Here is a 16221-nt window from a genome sequence, read left to right as displayed (position 1 = left end):
TATTTTTAGTATTATTTAAGTTCGTATTAAATTTTGCGCTCATTGATTGATGCTATTGATATCTTCTAGCTGTTTTTTCCTCTTAACTTTTCTTTACTCAATAAACATTTGCTCTAATACAGGGAATGCAAAATGGCATTGTGGGCAAGGGCGGATCCAGCCCTTCGGTATCGGGTTCAACTAATAGCAGATGTGACCCATAACTTTAAAAAGATAATGGATTAAAAGCTATAAACCTTAAGGTTGAACCCATAAAATTTAAATCCTGAATACGCCTCTTATTGTGGCACCAGACAATGAGGTCATACGTCGCAATATGTTTTATATCACAACCTGTAATACAGCAGTTTCAAATAGCTATCCATCTACTCCCAAAATTTTATTTTGAACAAATTTTCCACTTCTGATATTTACCCAAAATCAAGGTATATAAGAAAGTGAGAAAAGAATGCTCTGACTAACAAAATCACATTAACATTCCCCCACAGGGAACTGTCCTCTCAAGATAATATACAACACTCTATTTTGAGAAAATTGCTACAGATAGCTAAGTGGAAGCGAGGCCTCTCAAAGCCCCATGATATACTAACTATACACCATACACAGCTGATTGTAGTCAATCTCTAGTAAATATTGTCGTTTGACCCAGTGGAAGTTTTATCCTTTGAAAGAGCTATCTTGGCTTTGAGTCACTTGCCTTGCTTCTGAATGTCGATAAGGAAAAAAATGATTTTGGAGCTGTACAAGCAGTAAATTAAACAAAAATTAGCATGTAAAATACTTCGGATCACTGAAGCATAATAATTTTGCAGACTTCAAATTCTGCAATAGTAATATTGACAAATACCAGATGTGCTGTAAATATGATAATATGCAGAAGTCAAAATTGGTCAGATCCTAGTCATGAAAAGTTTAAGTGACAAAATACCAAGAGAATATCAACAGAAGTCAAAGAGTCTAGGACGTTGCACTCATATGGGTCCTGTGGAAATAAAAAAATAGGAGAGCATTCAAAGAGAAAGGACTATGTACATTTGAGGAATGGCCTCTCATTCCTAGTTTCTTTTTGATATACTGCTTGTTTACAATTTTCTCGTTAACAATAAAATTATTTACCTGATAAAAAATCAAATTTCTGTAAGCTCTTTTCTATTATTATGAAGCAAAGTCACAACTATGCTAACACGAGAAGCTTTTTACCATTTCAGTTGTCCTTTTAAAAGTTTTTGCTCATATCTCTGGTGCACAGTTTCTTCACATGGTGGCATTTAATTGATAGAAAATAGAATGCACAAAGAAGAAGACAGGAAAGACCAATTTTATTTACTAAGAGGTCACCTTTAATTGAGCTCCCTGATAGATGATCCTCCCTCAATTTGAAATTAGCTGGAGGTGCTGGAATAGAAGCGTGCAAGGATTGAACTGCCAGAAGAAAAAAATGTTCAGTTAGTAACTTTTTTATCCAGAATCTTAATAATAAAGCTGGAAAAGATGACTGGATAATTCCGTCAAACATACAACCGAAGGTAAGTGAATAAGTAAATCACCAACTGAACCTTCCAAAACATTCTCATTCACATTTAGATGGATAGAAGTTAAGACCCAAAAACTCCTGGTTTGAAATTGACTTAACATAAGATAGAGCAAAACTGAAATTAACCACTTGGCAAAAAGAAAAACTGAGGATCTCCTTTTCTTCCAAGTTTTCTATATAGTAAAATCTAGCTATCTCTAGATACAAGAAACAGTGATCTCCACTGAATACTTATCTGCGAGCTCTAACTTTTTTCATGTATTGATGTAGAAAGACATTATTTTGAGGGGAATGAACGGACATAAATAGAATTGAATGGATATAGAGGATTCATATGGCCAACCAGATTTAGTATAGCTGATTGATTGATGTAGAAAAACAAATAATAGGAGCTTTAAAGCTCAATGGTAACGGAGTTAAAATAGACCAGCTGAAGCTACAGATAATAAGCACATTTATTTTCCTTAAGAACCATCTACTTCTAATAACGTGATGGATGTTTCACTCTTACCTTTTATCCATTACAAGAGTCATTATGACTAAAAAAGATCCCTTTATTTTCATATTCACTTATGCACTTCCTATCACACATGTCTTGGTGTAACTGTAGTACTATTTTGTTTGTTCGGATGTCAAATTTTCCTCAATAAACACACAAAAAATCTGAGTATCCCGAGCTTATAATATATGGTAACCGGCCACTCTTGAACTGATCAAACAATTAACAATCAGAACAGTTAATTCGAATTTTAGGCAATCAATAAATATTTGCCATACAGAAACAAGAAATCTTTTTTTATTGAATGAAACATCAAAATTTCACCTTGTTCACTGCAAAACTCATCCTCATACAAGCTATCATCGGGTGGATGCCCTTGCGAGAGGCCCATTCTTGACTTTCTAAGATCTTCTGAAGACCGATTATAAGGATCACATCCATCTTCTGTGTCATCGTCTCCTCGAGAGGTAGTTGCAGAAATCAAGTCAACTAGGTTATCTGTGCCACGATTTTTCTTCCCAAATTTCAGTAACTGTTTAAATCCTCTGGCTGTATCCTTGCGCGATTGACTTTGACCAGAATTTGCAACAAACATAGGTTTCTGGGTCATTCCCCATTTCTTCCTAATTCTAGCTGCATCACTCTCTGTCTGACTTAGAGACTGTGAATTCCAGGACACAGGACTCCCCAAAGGCGAGTTCATAGATGCATCAACATCAGACATCTCCCGAGCATAAGAAAAAGGGTGGTGAGCATGTAAATTCCATGAGCCTTGACTTTCTCCAAGTGAATCTTGTACAATTTCACCAGAAAGAAACTCAGAAGGAACAACAGAAGGCAATACAGCTTCAGAAGCAGAGTCTACCTGAGAAGATGATCTCAAAACATCACCATTTTCTGATCCAGAGGTCACCATCTTCTCTGAATCATGACTCAGTCTTGGCTCCCCATTATCAAAGTTTTCCTGAACTTCAGCTTTCGCGTTTTCAAATTCTTCCTCTTCTTTACTCTGGACCCTATCTGATGCATCTTCAGGCTCAACAACCATGTCATTGTATTCATATTCATTGCCCTCAACCTTAGATATGATAGAAGCACCTTTCTGAGTCAGGCCACCTCTAGTGCTGAAGACAGGGTTTTTACTCTTTATTAAGAACGTCTTCGAGTCTGACCTTAAAAATTTATCACTGAGACTTTGGTCCATCTCGTCCTTTTCAAAACGGAGAGGTGCCACAAAACCCTCTGAACTCAAAGGAGATGCTTCCCTAAATTCTCCCACATTGGCAGAGCTTTTCCTCGAGGATTGTGATCGCCGTAATTTGTCCTCTTTGACAAGAGATATTCCTTCATTGGAGCTTTTGTCACGGGTATAGTTTCTAGATTGTGAACGAGTTGTTTTACCAACTGCAGAAGAAGACTTGGTGGTTTCCTTTCTGATGTTAGAGAAGTCTGGGACAGACTGAGCAAGAGGATTGTCAGATTGATATCTTCGTCTACCTGAAGTATTAGTAGCAGCTTTTCCGGCAGACCTTGGAACAGTTAATACTGAGGTGCGAGGTGTAGATGAAGAAAAAGTTTTGACAGGTAAAAGTTTCTTGTTCTGAGTGCTTCTAGAACCATCTTCCCCAATAGATGTTTCATCAAAAGACCTGTCTTCATATATTTTCTGCTTTGAAAATTCAGACATAGCTTCTTCTTCATCACTTTGCTCAAAAACTAATCGTTGCTGTCAAAGGAAACTTCTTCAAGGTTGGTTACACATAACAGAAAAACAACCAATCAACTCTAAGAACAAGAAGCAGATATTGTACATATGTGGGTGTAGTATTGCTGAATTTATCAATAGAACAGAACTAAAATACCTGATCCCTCCTCAAAATTGACCTCGAATTAAATGATTGAAGTCTCTCGACATGTCGACGGGCACCAGAAACAGCACTTTCCTTGTCAGTGGATCCTGCAAACTTGCCCTTCATCTCAGCTATACTCCTCTCAAGGCTGTTCTCCAGAGCCTTTAGTTTGGCTTCCTTCTCAGCTCTCTTAGAATTCCATTCTTCCCTAAGTTTTGCATCCCTTTTCTGCATATATTTCTCATAGAATTTTCCTCGAGAACTATCTGAAAAACTGAGGTCAGAGGAAGTCATAATTAAAACATCTCCATAAGTCTGATTGTCAGCCTCTTTAGTCAGTGGAGTAATAGCAGATCTGTCTATGTCATCAGAACTTGTGGCAGGTTCATTCAACATGTAATTGTCAGAGAATTGAACAACAGCATTATCTATAACAGGCTTCCTGTTGGAAGAAGTTGCAACTGGCCGGCCTTGCATGTCACTGGCCTTGCTTTTCCTGGTAGAATTAGATTGGTCTTCAGAGGCACGTAGTTTGTGCTCGGTAAAAAGCCTCTCGAGCTCATTCGCTTTCATTTTCAATTCATCATTCAACTCCTGGTTTCCTTTTGACTGCCTTACCCTCTGAACTTGCCCTATAGGTGATGTAAAAAATGACTTGGGTCCCTCCTGAGCCTCCATAAACACTTTACCAGACACCAGCACGTCGCTAGTTCCAGAATTGCTTTCAGCTCTGCTATCTTGTGCCTTCTTGATCTGCTGGGCAGAAGCACCTTGTTTTTTAAGCTTCACTAGTTGCTGGCTGAAATCCTTTCCCTTTGATGCAGAAGCACCAGCTAATTTCTCATATGGAGCCACCTCATCTTCTTCAACTTCCTCAGTTTTGCCAGGTGATCGCCCTCTTGATTGAAGATAACGAGAATTATTTTCGACGCCTTTAGCAGCAAAAGATTCTGCAACTTCTAATCTAGAACTACTATCCAACTGCACAGAGTCCTCTGTAGTCCTTTGAGAGGCCTTATCTCGTAATTGTGAAACCGAATGATTACTTGATCCAAGTACCTCCTGATGATTCCGAATCTTGGCCTGCACAGATTCAGGCCCTTGCTGAGCACCATTATTTTTCAGGCCAGGAACCTGATGAACCAATAGGACTTTACTCCCACCAAGCTCATTACCCCCTTGGGACCCTGTGAATTCTGAGTTGGAAGTCAAAGCAATTTGGTCGCTCTTACTCTCAGGGGATGTGAGGAACTGCCCTCCAGGTTTCAGTTGATTTTTCAGACTCTTATCCTCATCCCTTCTAATAAGTGAGATTGACTTAGTCTTCCCGCAAGCTTGATCTTTCCATCCATCACTATCAAAGATACGTGAATTAGAATTTGGTGTAAATTCAGAAGAATCATCAATATTCCCACAAGAACCAGTTAATCGTTCTGCTCCAGCAACTTCTTCCTTTTCATTTGTGTATGCAACCCTCAAATTAGCGTCTGTCTGTTCATTCAATCTGCTTTCACTAACCATAGACGGAACATTGCATGAATTTGACGCACCAAAACTTACTCCATCAGTCAAAACTGATGTCTTTTGGTCCTTTGAATTGGACTGAGAAACAGAGGCAGAAGATGGGGTGCATTGAGGGCTCTCAGTGTCCTTGTCCCCGCTCAAATCAATGCTCATGTCACTGGCACCACTCCATCTTCTCAACACCGCCTTTTCAACGACAGGTGGGGCTGAGACATCAGATGACAACCTCTGAAGCTCTGCAAGCTTTCCAACAACTGGCTTGCCGACGCTCCCAGAACTTTCCTTCTGCTTGTTCTCAAACAAGCTGATACGATCCTGAACGCTGAGCCGCCTTTTATGTCTACTAAGCTCAGCTGATTTGGCTTTCTGGGAAGAAGTGTCGTCTTCCTTTTCTTTCTCAACAATGACATCCCTTTCCTTACTCTTCTCTTCTGATTCCACGCTTGATTCTCTGCTATGTTGCAAAAGGGGTGTCGGTTGCTGACATATTGAGGGCATATATTGGTCAAGGTGCTGGGGATGTCGCTGCTGTTTGATAGAATAGGCTCCACGACTGGTAGAATGGGGCAGAGTGGGTGGCTGGTTGGAAATAGCAGGGTCATCGTCAATGGACATGTCTGATCCATAAGAGCACCGAACAGCTTGATTGTCTCTTTGCACCCCTTTCCAAGGGTTGATCAAGTCTGGCCGCCTCTCTGTCAAGGATATAAATTTGTTGCATGCTTCACTGAAAAAGAAAGAGATCCATTTATATATTTGAAATTGTAAAAGAAAATAAAATGACCTGATTCCATAACCCAAAGGGGATGAAAAAACTAAAAATGCTGACAGCATATTATCCAGTATATAATACAAAGTTGTATATATGATTGCTATGTAAGCATTGATGTGCTCCTTGTTTCATTGGCAATACAAGCAACTTTTGAATAAAAAAAATCACTTTGTTTCCTTAGTTTAGGCTTACACCACATTGATTGCAGTCTAATACAAATTACATTTAGTCAAATTGTTAGTGAGCCAAGACTTTTAAAAAGTAAAATTACATTGCTATTTAAGCTACTTGTCAAAAAATATTACATATAAGTTGCCGTCCCATTTTTCAATAAATGGAAATTAAATATACTAAAATATTTTAGCGAGCTAAACTTTTTAATATAAAAGTATGTTGCTATTTAAATTTAATATTCAAAAATATCTCATTTAAGTCACTGTGTAAACATTCTTTTTTCAGAACTAAAATGGGAATCGGCACAACAAATAAAGTCACTCAAGCATTTTGCAATACTGCATTCACAGAGTCTCTGTTTCCCAAACTGAGTGCCCCACTACGTTATGAGAGGCAATTTGACCTTACTTGTAATGAATTCAAAAGATAATTACTTATTTTCATAAAATAGATACTAGGAAACTACCTGAAATGCATGAAAAGATAGAAGTTTTTACATTTTAAAATATTAAATATATACACGAAAATTTGGTTAAGATAAAGTGGGGCGGAGGGATTATATGGTTCAGGCTTTCAGCAAACCCATTTCTTTGTTACTGCTTGCAAACGTTTATTCCTCCTTTGGAATTTTGACATATTCCCTAATGAACTAGTGCAAGAAAAGGATATCAAAATCTCATGTGAAGCTTGGGTAAAATAACTAGTTTGATTGAAATGCCTAAGGAAGGCATTGTGTTTCGGAGCAAGTTGAAATATTAAAAAGAAAGAACCCAAATTAACACATGAACTAATTTCAAAAGAGCACATCTCTCAATGTAAAAAGAATTATGTTGTGGATTATATATCAAAATAAAGCTCTTGAAGTCTGATTTTTAATGCTTCAAACCGTTCGTCATTTGGACATTCCTATGAAAAGTTGTGTGTTTTACTAAAAGGTGTCCAACCGGAAAAAACTTAGATCACAAGGTACAACCCGTGATGCGTGAGGTACAAGTCGCGCAGGCACTTAAGTCTATATAAGGCAGTGACAGGCAACAGCTACTTTATGGGATTTTTAAGTGAGGGAATTGGAGCTTGAGACTTTGTCTACCAATTAAGGTATGGTGTTTGAGTTTATTTTACTCATTATACATTGATATCATTCCTCCCAAACACTATATTATTGGTCTAATCTTCCAAGAATAATTAAAATTCCCAAACTTTGAATTTCTATGAAAGTTTCAAGAAGGTAATTCCAATAATTTAAACTCATTTTCATCAATGTTAACTCATAACAATTCAATTCTCGGCGTTTTTCTATTTATTTCCATTTAAATCCATATTCCTCCAACAAACCAAAATATTTTATTTGAGTGAACTCTTAATTGTTCACATATAACTTAGCTAATAAATGATTCAATAGATTAAATATGGTCATTATATTTCACAATTTAATTCCCAAAACACTATTCATCATCTTAACCAATTTCTAAAAAACATCATTCATGCCATAAGCTAGGGTTTTTGATTTAAACTTTCCAACCAATGCAACTTCAAAATTGTTCTCTAAATACTCTTAATTGCTCATAATAAATGAATTTGAGTTGTTGGAATTACCTCCTTGAAGCTCTTTTGAAATATTCAAACTTTGGAATTTTTTAGTTCTTTTTTTTTTTAAAGGTAAATAATTTTATTAGTGTTGGAAAACCTCCGTTACGAAAAGTATACCAAAAAGTATAGAAACCTACACCAAAATATGGTTCACTACAAAAGTCACCCACTCATCTATACTAACAAGACCCCATTGGTGCACCAAAAAGAAACTAGAGACAAGAGGCTACTCATTATATGTACAAATCATTCCAACGCTCTTATATTCCTCTCCCTCCACACAACCAACATAAGAGCTAGTGGGGCTACATCCCATGCCCTGGGTCTTCTCTTTCTCCTTTTGAAATTCCAGCTATACAACGTCTCCCTTACTGAACTTGACATAAACCTCTTTTTGGTGCTTTTGAAAGATTAGACCAATAATCTAGTGTTTGAGAGGATGAAATGGTGTTATGTTCTATATACAATGAGCAAAATGAACTCAACTCTATATAAAACTCATTTTAATTGGTAGACAAAGTCCCAAGCTCCAATTCCCTCTTTAGCTCAAAGCCTAGCTCAAAAATTCCGAAAAAAAGTAGTTGTTGCATGTTATTATATAGGCCCAAGTGCTTGCACGACTTGTACCTTGCGCTCGCAGTTTGTACCTCGTGATCCAATTTTTTTCTGTTGGACACTTTTCTATAAAACACACATAACTTTTTTTAGAAATGTCCAAGTGACGAACAATTTGAAGCATTTGAAACTGGACTTCAAGAGTTTTAACTTAATATATAATTCACAACATAATTCTTTAATACATTAGGAGTTGTGCCCTTTTGAAGTTGGGGCATATGTTACTTTAGGTGTTCTTTCCCGTTAACATTTTCAACTGCTCCGAAACACTTTTCTACACTTCCGAACATCCTTAATACCTTTCAAACCATGTCCACTTATATTTCATGTTCGAACAATATTCTTCAAAATATTAGCTCTCATTAGCATGCAAAAATAAGTGTTTTAACATTCATTAGCGCACTTTAAAAGGTTGAAAGCTTATGAAAGTTTCAAGGTCGCCACAATATCCCCCCACTTACAAACATTCATCTATGATGCCACCAGTGTTTAAAAAAGCGATCACTTCGTTGCCTTAAGCGAGAAGCAATGCGAAGCGACAACTCATCGCTTTTCTGAAGCTGGGGCGACTCGACCATCAAAAGCAATCGCTTCATCACCTGAAGCGAGAAGTAACACACAAGCGAGAAGCGAAAAGGCGATCGCTTCAGTCAAAAAGGGTCAATTTTTTTTGAAAAAAAGATTGGGTCTTTTAATTATTCAAAACATAGACCCCAAAGTGAGACATTTCTTCTCTTCCTCCATTCCATCAAGCATCGTCGTTGTTGCTAGGGTTCCAGAAGTCCGTCCAACATCTAGGTAATTTGTTCTTCTTTCTTCTTTCTTCTTTCTTCTTCTTCTCCTTTTTTCTTCTCCTTTTTTTCTCTCTTCTTTCTTCTTCTTCCCGTCTACTGCTGCTCACTGGTAGGGCAGGCAGCGATCCTTCTTTTTTCCTTTTATTCTACGTATATAGCCTTTATTTATTAATTTTTGTGTGCATTTCAGTTTATAAACTTAATTATTATATTTTGGAATGTTGCTGCTTTGCTGATTTTAGTATATTAATCTTAATTATTATTATTTTTTCCAGTTTATTTCCTTTTTCTTTGAAATGTTATTGATTTCAGTAATTTAGTGCTTTTGATTTTGCTTATCCTATGGTTTATGGAGGATTTTGTGGTACCTATTTTTAAGTTTTTAAATTGAACTTTTTGATTATTTATATTGTCTCTTTGCAAGGTTCACTTTATGTTTTCTAAGAATTGCGTTTCACTTCAATGAAGTGTGCGCTACGCTTCACGCTTCGCTTTTGAGGTGAAGCGAGCCCCTGTCGCTTTTTTGCGCTTCTCGCTCTCAAAAACACTGGATGCTACTAATTTCATTCATGCATATTGATTTATATAACTCTTGCACCACCATGAGGTGGTTTTGCTATGATTCATACCGAGTATTCCAATACGTAGGCTCCATCCTATGTTGCCATTTTGCAGGCATAGGTCCAATGCTGGACAAGCGACATGCAAGCTAGGGTCTTGTTTCATCCTTGTTTTGGCTAGCCTAATTTTGATCATGGCAGCACGCCACCTATACTTATTGAATAATCGGATTAAGCATGTAATATTTCATATTTCGTTCTTAAGTGTCACAGATAAGCTCAATAGATGGTGACGAGTGGTATTTTGGGGGATGGGTATGACATTGGTGAATTACTATTATTTTTGTGTAATCTTTGATGATGATGTTTGGCCATTCAAGGTTGTTAGCTATGTTTAAATGTTCATTTTAAAGAATGATGTATTCTTATGCCATGTTATGGAAAGATATTTATTTATTTTATTTTTTAAACAAAATAATGAATAATGTGTGCATATGGGCATGAAATGGATAGAGGTACATAATAATGGTTCACTCGGTATAGGTTGGCGATATTTAAATAATCTAAAAATTGAGGCTCGGGATGAGCAATCTAATAGTATACAAGATGAGGTTTTATATTGCAGACAATATTGTGTTAATTGACAATATTATCGAGCGGTCCATTAAAAGCTTGAAATGTGGAAAAGAGTCTAGAGCGTAAATCATCAACAAAAGAGATAGTGTTAGCTTCAATAGAAGTCTAGCAGAACAAAAGCGTACGAGTTCAGCCCCACAGGAAGAATGAAGTTGAAATGAGATAAGGAATTGTGGTGCCTAAGTGTAAATAATTCGGATATCTAGACACAATGTGCTAGTATAGTGTATGATAGATGAAAATGTAACATATAAAATTAAAATAGCATGACTGAAAGGAAAGAGTGCTACATGAGTGCAAGGCGATATCCTTGGACCAGAGAGGTAAACTCTTCCTGGTTAAATCAGAAAAATTATTTTTTTTCCATCCACCTAAGCTTTAGTGATAGTTACCTGGTATCTGTATTGGAGGGAGGGTGCAGGTAGCAGTAGAATAATCAAGGTGCTCACAAGTTGCAACCGCATTATACAAAAAAATCAGACGAACTGCTCAGTCCCATTATGGATAATAAACATGATCCAAGCCCTTTGAAACCAGGCACTACAACTTAAGGCGCGTTGGGTAATACGAGTTCCAAATTGCTATTACTTCGATATATTTCAGGTCATCTTTAGACAATTTTGGCTTTTATGAGTTAGGAATCACTTAGACCAGTTCAAGGATTTGTTTGTCATTCGCCAATGACAAACCAAAACCAGCATTTGCCCTCATAGTTCCAATTCTTTCTCTGAGTAACCAGCTAATTTAAACACAATGGCACACCAAGAGAATGAGGGCACTTATTGTGCAGACAGCCAGTTGGAACTGCATGCTATACAAGCTTAAGCTACAACAATTAGGATATTAGGATATATTGAATCCAAGACTAACTTCTGCGAGAGGATAGACATGGGGGGAGAAGGAAGGTTTGGAAAGAGCTAATGAACATAGAAAGGCTCAAGAGATCCTTACCTCAAGCGATGGGCACCAAACTGGTCTGCAAACATTTGAAGTTCTGATACTGTGTCTAGATTGAACCCGGCAGCTGCTGCACGAGAAGAAGCTGTAGTTAAGTCCTGTCGAACTGCAGTAAGCCTCACATCAATAGCTCGCAGTAACTCCTTCCTGTGTAAACATGCAGTAGTGAACATGAAATTAAGCAACAAATGCTACAAGCAAACCATGCATGAAGAAGCAAAAAGAGGCCATACTTTGTTGCATCAGCTGCTACCATAACTCCAGATCCACCACTTCCTGGAAGAATTATAAAGCCGATAGCAATGTCAGAGAAAACTAACACAGTGCCACAGAACTAGTGGGTTAAATACAGTAATTTAGAATGAAATTCGGTCTTGAATCTCGGATCTAATAGCCAAAATTAGTAACACGTGAATAATGGATCAACAAACTTGGTAAAGCATTTATCACACTCGAGTTTACAACAAAGAGAGCTTATTAAGTAGTAATAACTAGAGAAACCAGGAAAACTTATTGAAATTAATGTTTATCAAATGTGTAAAGGCGTTCATCGCCACCAAAAATGAGCCCAAAATTTCATGGTATCTACACAGAAGAACGTTCTTTAACGCATAATTATCCACAATATAGTTCTCTAGGGATCCAACTATAAATAACAATATCTGACATGACCATCAATTCTAGACTTTTTCTTATCCTCCAAAGCTAGACCATAATAAGAAGGAAAAGGAGAAGTATGAGATAATGCCAAGATTGCATACACTTCCTAGTAAAAATTGTAGTCCCAATGACAAAACATAAGAGTGTTAAAAACAATGGAACAACAACAACAATCAAAAGAGGGAATGGGCAGAATAAAGGAGACAAAATTAAGGAAATGACAACCTAATGAGAAGTCGACTCCTTTACATTGAAGAGTTATTGAGTTATAGAGAGTGAAAGCGGCCTGAACAAAATAGAATTCGATGTATAAGATTATATTGCCGACCCCTAATTGTTTTGGATTGAGAGAAAGAAGCTTCTATATGTAGAAGAGTTACTTTGAGGTGTGAAATGTGGACTATTATTATGCTAATGTTGCAGAAGCAAGGTACTTAACAAATGGTGAACAGAAAGATAGGTCACTTAGCATTCTTACCTGTGCTATTAAACTGATATCCTTCTCCCTGAAATAACGGAAAAAGAAGCTTATAATTTACTAATTATTTTAGTCACTTAGTTGTATATGACAGTTTACAATGACAGAGTTCATTACCTGGGAATATATTCTTCTGGCGGCTTCAAGCTGAGACATTTCGACATCTAAGATATTGACAAGCTCCAAAACTTCTGGTGTGCTAACAAATCTCACAAACCTGGAATACATGTGACATCAATCACATCATTCGTCATTTTCCCAGTTTTTCCTGGAGAAGTTGAACAGGTAATTACCTTTCTAGAGTTCCCTTCGTGAACCATGTTTCAGAATTTTTACGCCTTTTAACTTCAAGCTTGATAGACTGAACTGCCAATGCAACTTGTTCTTCTGCAACTTTTAAATGGGTCACAAACGGCTTTAATAATCCTGATGCCAGTTTCTCCGTGTTTCCATCACTGGAAACAAACAATTCACATCTGTCCAATCAATTTAGAATAAATTAGGAAAATTCATAAAATTTCGCCAGAAATGTAAAAAGTGCATAGCTATAACTCACCGAGAGCGTTTTGGTGACAGCTGGAAAACCGCAAAATCAAGCAGCGTACTGGATTCCATCTTCCCCCTCCTCTCCGCTCCTTGACTAAAACAGTACAATCTTCAGATTGGCTTCTTTCATATATACCCTCGCCCCCTCTTAAATTTCATGAAAAATCCACAAAAAGCGTGAGCAACATACAGAATCCCAAGTATATACAGAAAATTAGTAACTTTTAGAGTTTACATAAGCTTGAGAGCCAGAATGAGTATTGGATAATTTCATAAGCAAACTAAAAAGAAAGAACACATTACAACAACAACAACAAACCCACTGTAATTTCACTAGTGGGGTCTGGGGAGATGATAGATCTTCAAGCAAAATGAGCATGAAGAGTAGAACTTTATTAAAGCAAGATTTGATATGGCACTTCTATAATGTGAAATTCCTTCAGATCACGGTTATACATCAATCACTCAACTATGCTTAAATCCCAAACTAGCGGGAGCTGGCTAGATATATGGATCCTCAATATCAATTTTCAAGCGCCAAATCCGGTTTAGGCAAAACAAATTTCAAATGACAAATCCAATGTGAAATTCTGTACAAATATAACAAGTAAGAATACAAAATAAGCTTGCAAGACTCAGAGTGAAGTCCTCAAAAGTCTCGGATAAGAAAAGCTCAAACAACTTTATTCATCGAGCAACAAAAAGCAATCAGTGAGAATGAAATTGTATTAGCAAACTGATGAGCTTACTTGAACAAATGATGAAAGTCAATACCCTAGCAATTAGGGGGACTAACAATTTTCAGAAATATGAAAGTGAGAATATATTTTACACTATCAGGTCCTGAAAAGGACATCTAAGGTAAGCCTCCTTACAATGTGAAATTTGTCATCTTGAAAATACAACAGGTGACCTGCTACAATACGTTAAGGTGACCTAATGGCGTAAAAATTCCTTAGGCCGACTGCATATATTACTTAAACTGTTTGAAATAAGAACTCAGCTTAACAATGTGAAGGCAGAGATCTTCAATTACAGTGCAAGATCATCCTAATTCAGGTCATACCCGAACCAGCATTTTGTTCTTGCTTTTTCCGCGCTCTATTAGCTAGCACGAAAATAGCTTCCTCCTATTAGAGCCTTTGATTTTCTAGCTGTTTAGATATAAAAACCCTAAATATTTCAAATAGCCAAATACAATGTGTAACACAGTATAAGATAAATAGAGTAGTAAAATGCAAAATAAATTTCAAAATTATCGGAATTAAGTCCTCACAGCTCTTAGATAAGCAAAATTCAAACAACTGATCTATTAAGCACCCGAAAATAAATGCAAGCAACGAGATTGACATAAAATTACCAAATAATGACCTTAAGCAACTGAAAGAACCCTAGAAATTAGGGTAAATAACAATTAATCGGAAAAAAAGGTAGTGGAAATTAAAAAGCACCTTAGCAATGTGAAGGTAAATATCTTCGATTTCTTAGCCTGATCGTAATAATTTAGTTTAATTCTGAACCAGCATTTTCGTTTTTTTATTTCTTTTGAAGAAAAAAGCTTTATTATGGTGAAAATGGAGATACAGTAGAGAGAGAGAAGTGTTGAGTGGAGGGGAAGGGGTAGAGTGTTGTGCGTTGGACAAAATCGTAATTTTATTGAGTTGTAATCTTAAACTTTAGAAAAAGTCCCTGCGGCTTATGTTTTCAAATGCACCAATAATTGTTTGACATTTGTTCCAATTTTTTCTATTTAAGCCAACCAATTTCAAATTGTTCCTTTTTGGTCACTATTTTTAATCTTGCTCGTGGTCATGGACGTGTGTGTGACGTGTCATGCGTGTAAGCTCTCCATCAATATTTTTTAAATAATTGTTTTAGAACTTAGAATATACTAACAATAAAAATATTAACAACTTTCAAGATATTTCTTCCTTTTTCAAAATATATGCTGCATTTTTCCTTATGTGGAGATGGAAATAGTTAATATAGGAATGTCTTCAAGGTAATTATTGAGGATTTTGAAACATACGTCGCTCAAATAAAAGTAAAACGTAGCGCAGAACGTATATGATGATTACGCAAAAATAAATATAAAAAATGAATTAAACTTGGTTGCAGGAAACTAGATTAGTAAAATTCGCCACAAACTTCATATAAATTAGTAGTACTAGTTTATGATAATGTTGCCAATACTCTAATAATAGTGTTTACAATTGATTTGAATTATTACATAGTTTACTTTAAATTAATATTTTTGACTAATAGTGATATTTAAATAGTAAGTTGCACATTAACAATTATTTTAGCTAAATATTTGACATAGTAGTTCAATATGTATAAATCAAGGTTCTTGGTAATAACTGGGAATAAATTTGATTATAACCTGAAAAATTATTTCAAAGTTTAAGAAAATAAATTATTATGTTTTCACAAAAGCTAGCAAACAAACACAATCTCAAAGCTTGAAAAATGAATTTGTTCCAAAAAAAATACCTCTTTTCGATCCAAACTGGACCACTGCAGGACTTTTTGTGGGGATTTCATTTAGCTTTTCAAGAGATTCAGTTTTGTACTTAAAATTTTATACCCGAACTTAGTATGATAAAAGTCATTTCAATAGAAAATATATTTGGTTGGTGAGTAACAAATATATTAAATATATATATGTTAATAACAATATAGTAAATCAAAAAGTATTTTGATGAAATTTTTGAGGACTAAAAGTTAATAGTAATGTCTAAGCGTTAGTTGGAGGAAAGTAATACTATAAGTAAAAAATTAAGATAGTTATAAGTATAATATTGTCCACCATATGTAAGGAAAATAATTTTTAACGAAACATCAGAAAATTACTTCATCAAAAAAATATTTTCCTCCAAAATGACTTCTCATACCAATTCCTAACACTGATTTATATAGATGAAGTATCCTTTCTTGGACTTTAATTATACAGCATGTTCCTAAACATTTTTGTCATTTATATTAGATGTTCGGTATTTGCTTTGGACCCCAACTAGTCCAAATTCACAACG

The 16221-nt window shown here is 36.0% G+C and overlaps 1 protein-coding gene across 2 annotated transcripts; it reads right to left on the bottom strand.

Moving 5' to 3' along the window:
* Window positions 1-377: 377 nt before the first annotated feature.
* LOC107828207 (uncharacterized) lies at window positions 378-14830 on the bottom strand. Of its 2 annotated transcripts, none has more exons than XM_016655478.2 (11): window positions 14641-14830; window positions 13200-13336; window positions 12937-13119; window positions 12761-12860; window positions 12644-12671; window positions 11739-11781; window positions 11500-11652; window positions 3896-6134; window positions 2358-3759; window positions 1339-1422; window positions 378-738 (listed from the first exon to the last, which is right to left on the bottom strand). In XM_016655478.2, exons 2-11 carry the CDS (start codon window positions 13256-13258, stop codon window positions 674-676), a joined length of 4356 nt encoding a protein of 1451 aa, XP_016510964.1. In that variant the 5' UTR covers window positions 13259-13336; window positions 14641-14830; the 3' UTR covers window positions 378-673. The 2 variants fall into 2 exon arrangements, with proteins under 2 accessions (XP_016510964.1, XP_016510965.1); XM_016655479.2 differs by having other exon boundaries at window positions 13200-13283; window positions 14641-14820.
* Between the last annotated feature and the right edge of the window lie 1391 nt (window positions 14831-16221).

The sequence above is a fragment of the Nicotiana tabacum genome, chromosome 20 (genome assembly GCF_000715075.1).
Source record: "Nicotiana tabacum cultivar K326 chromosome 20, ASM71507v2, whole genome shotgun sequence".
Lineage (NCBI taxonomy): Eukaryota > Viridiplantae > Streptophyta > Magnoliopsida > Solanales > Solanaceae > Nicotiana > Nicotiana tabacum.
Note: the sequence above shows the minus strand (reverse complement) of the source record. Positions and strands in the feature narration are given on the sequence as shown.

Coding starts and splice junctions, on each gene's coding strand:
- LOC107828207 (XM_016655478.2), bottom strand. CDS start 13,258: ATGGAATCCAGTACGCTGCTTGATTTTGCGGTTTTCCAGCTGTCACCA. Junction 13,120..13,199: donor CTGTCACCAAAACGCTCTCG/GTGAGTTATAGC, acceptor TTGATTGGACAG/ATGTGAATTGTTTGTTTCCA. Junction 12,861..12,936: donor ACGAAGGGAACTCTAGAAAG/GTAATTACCTGT, acceptor CATGTATTCCAG/GTTTGTGAGATTTGTTAGCA.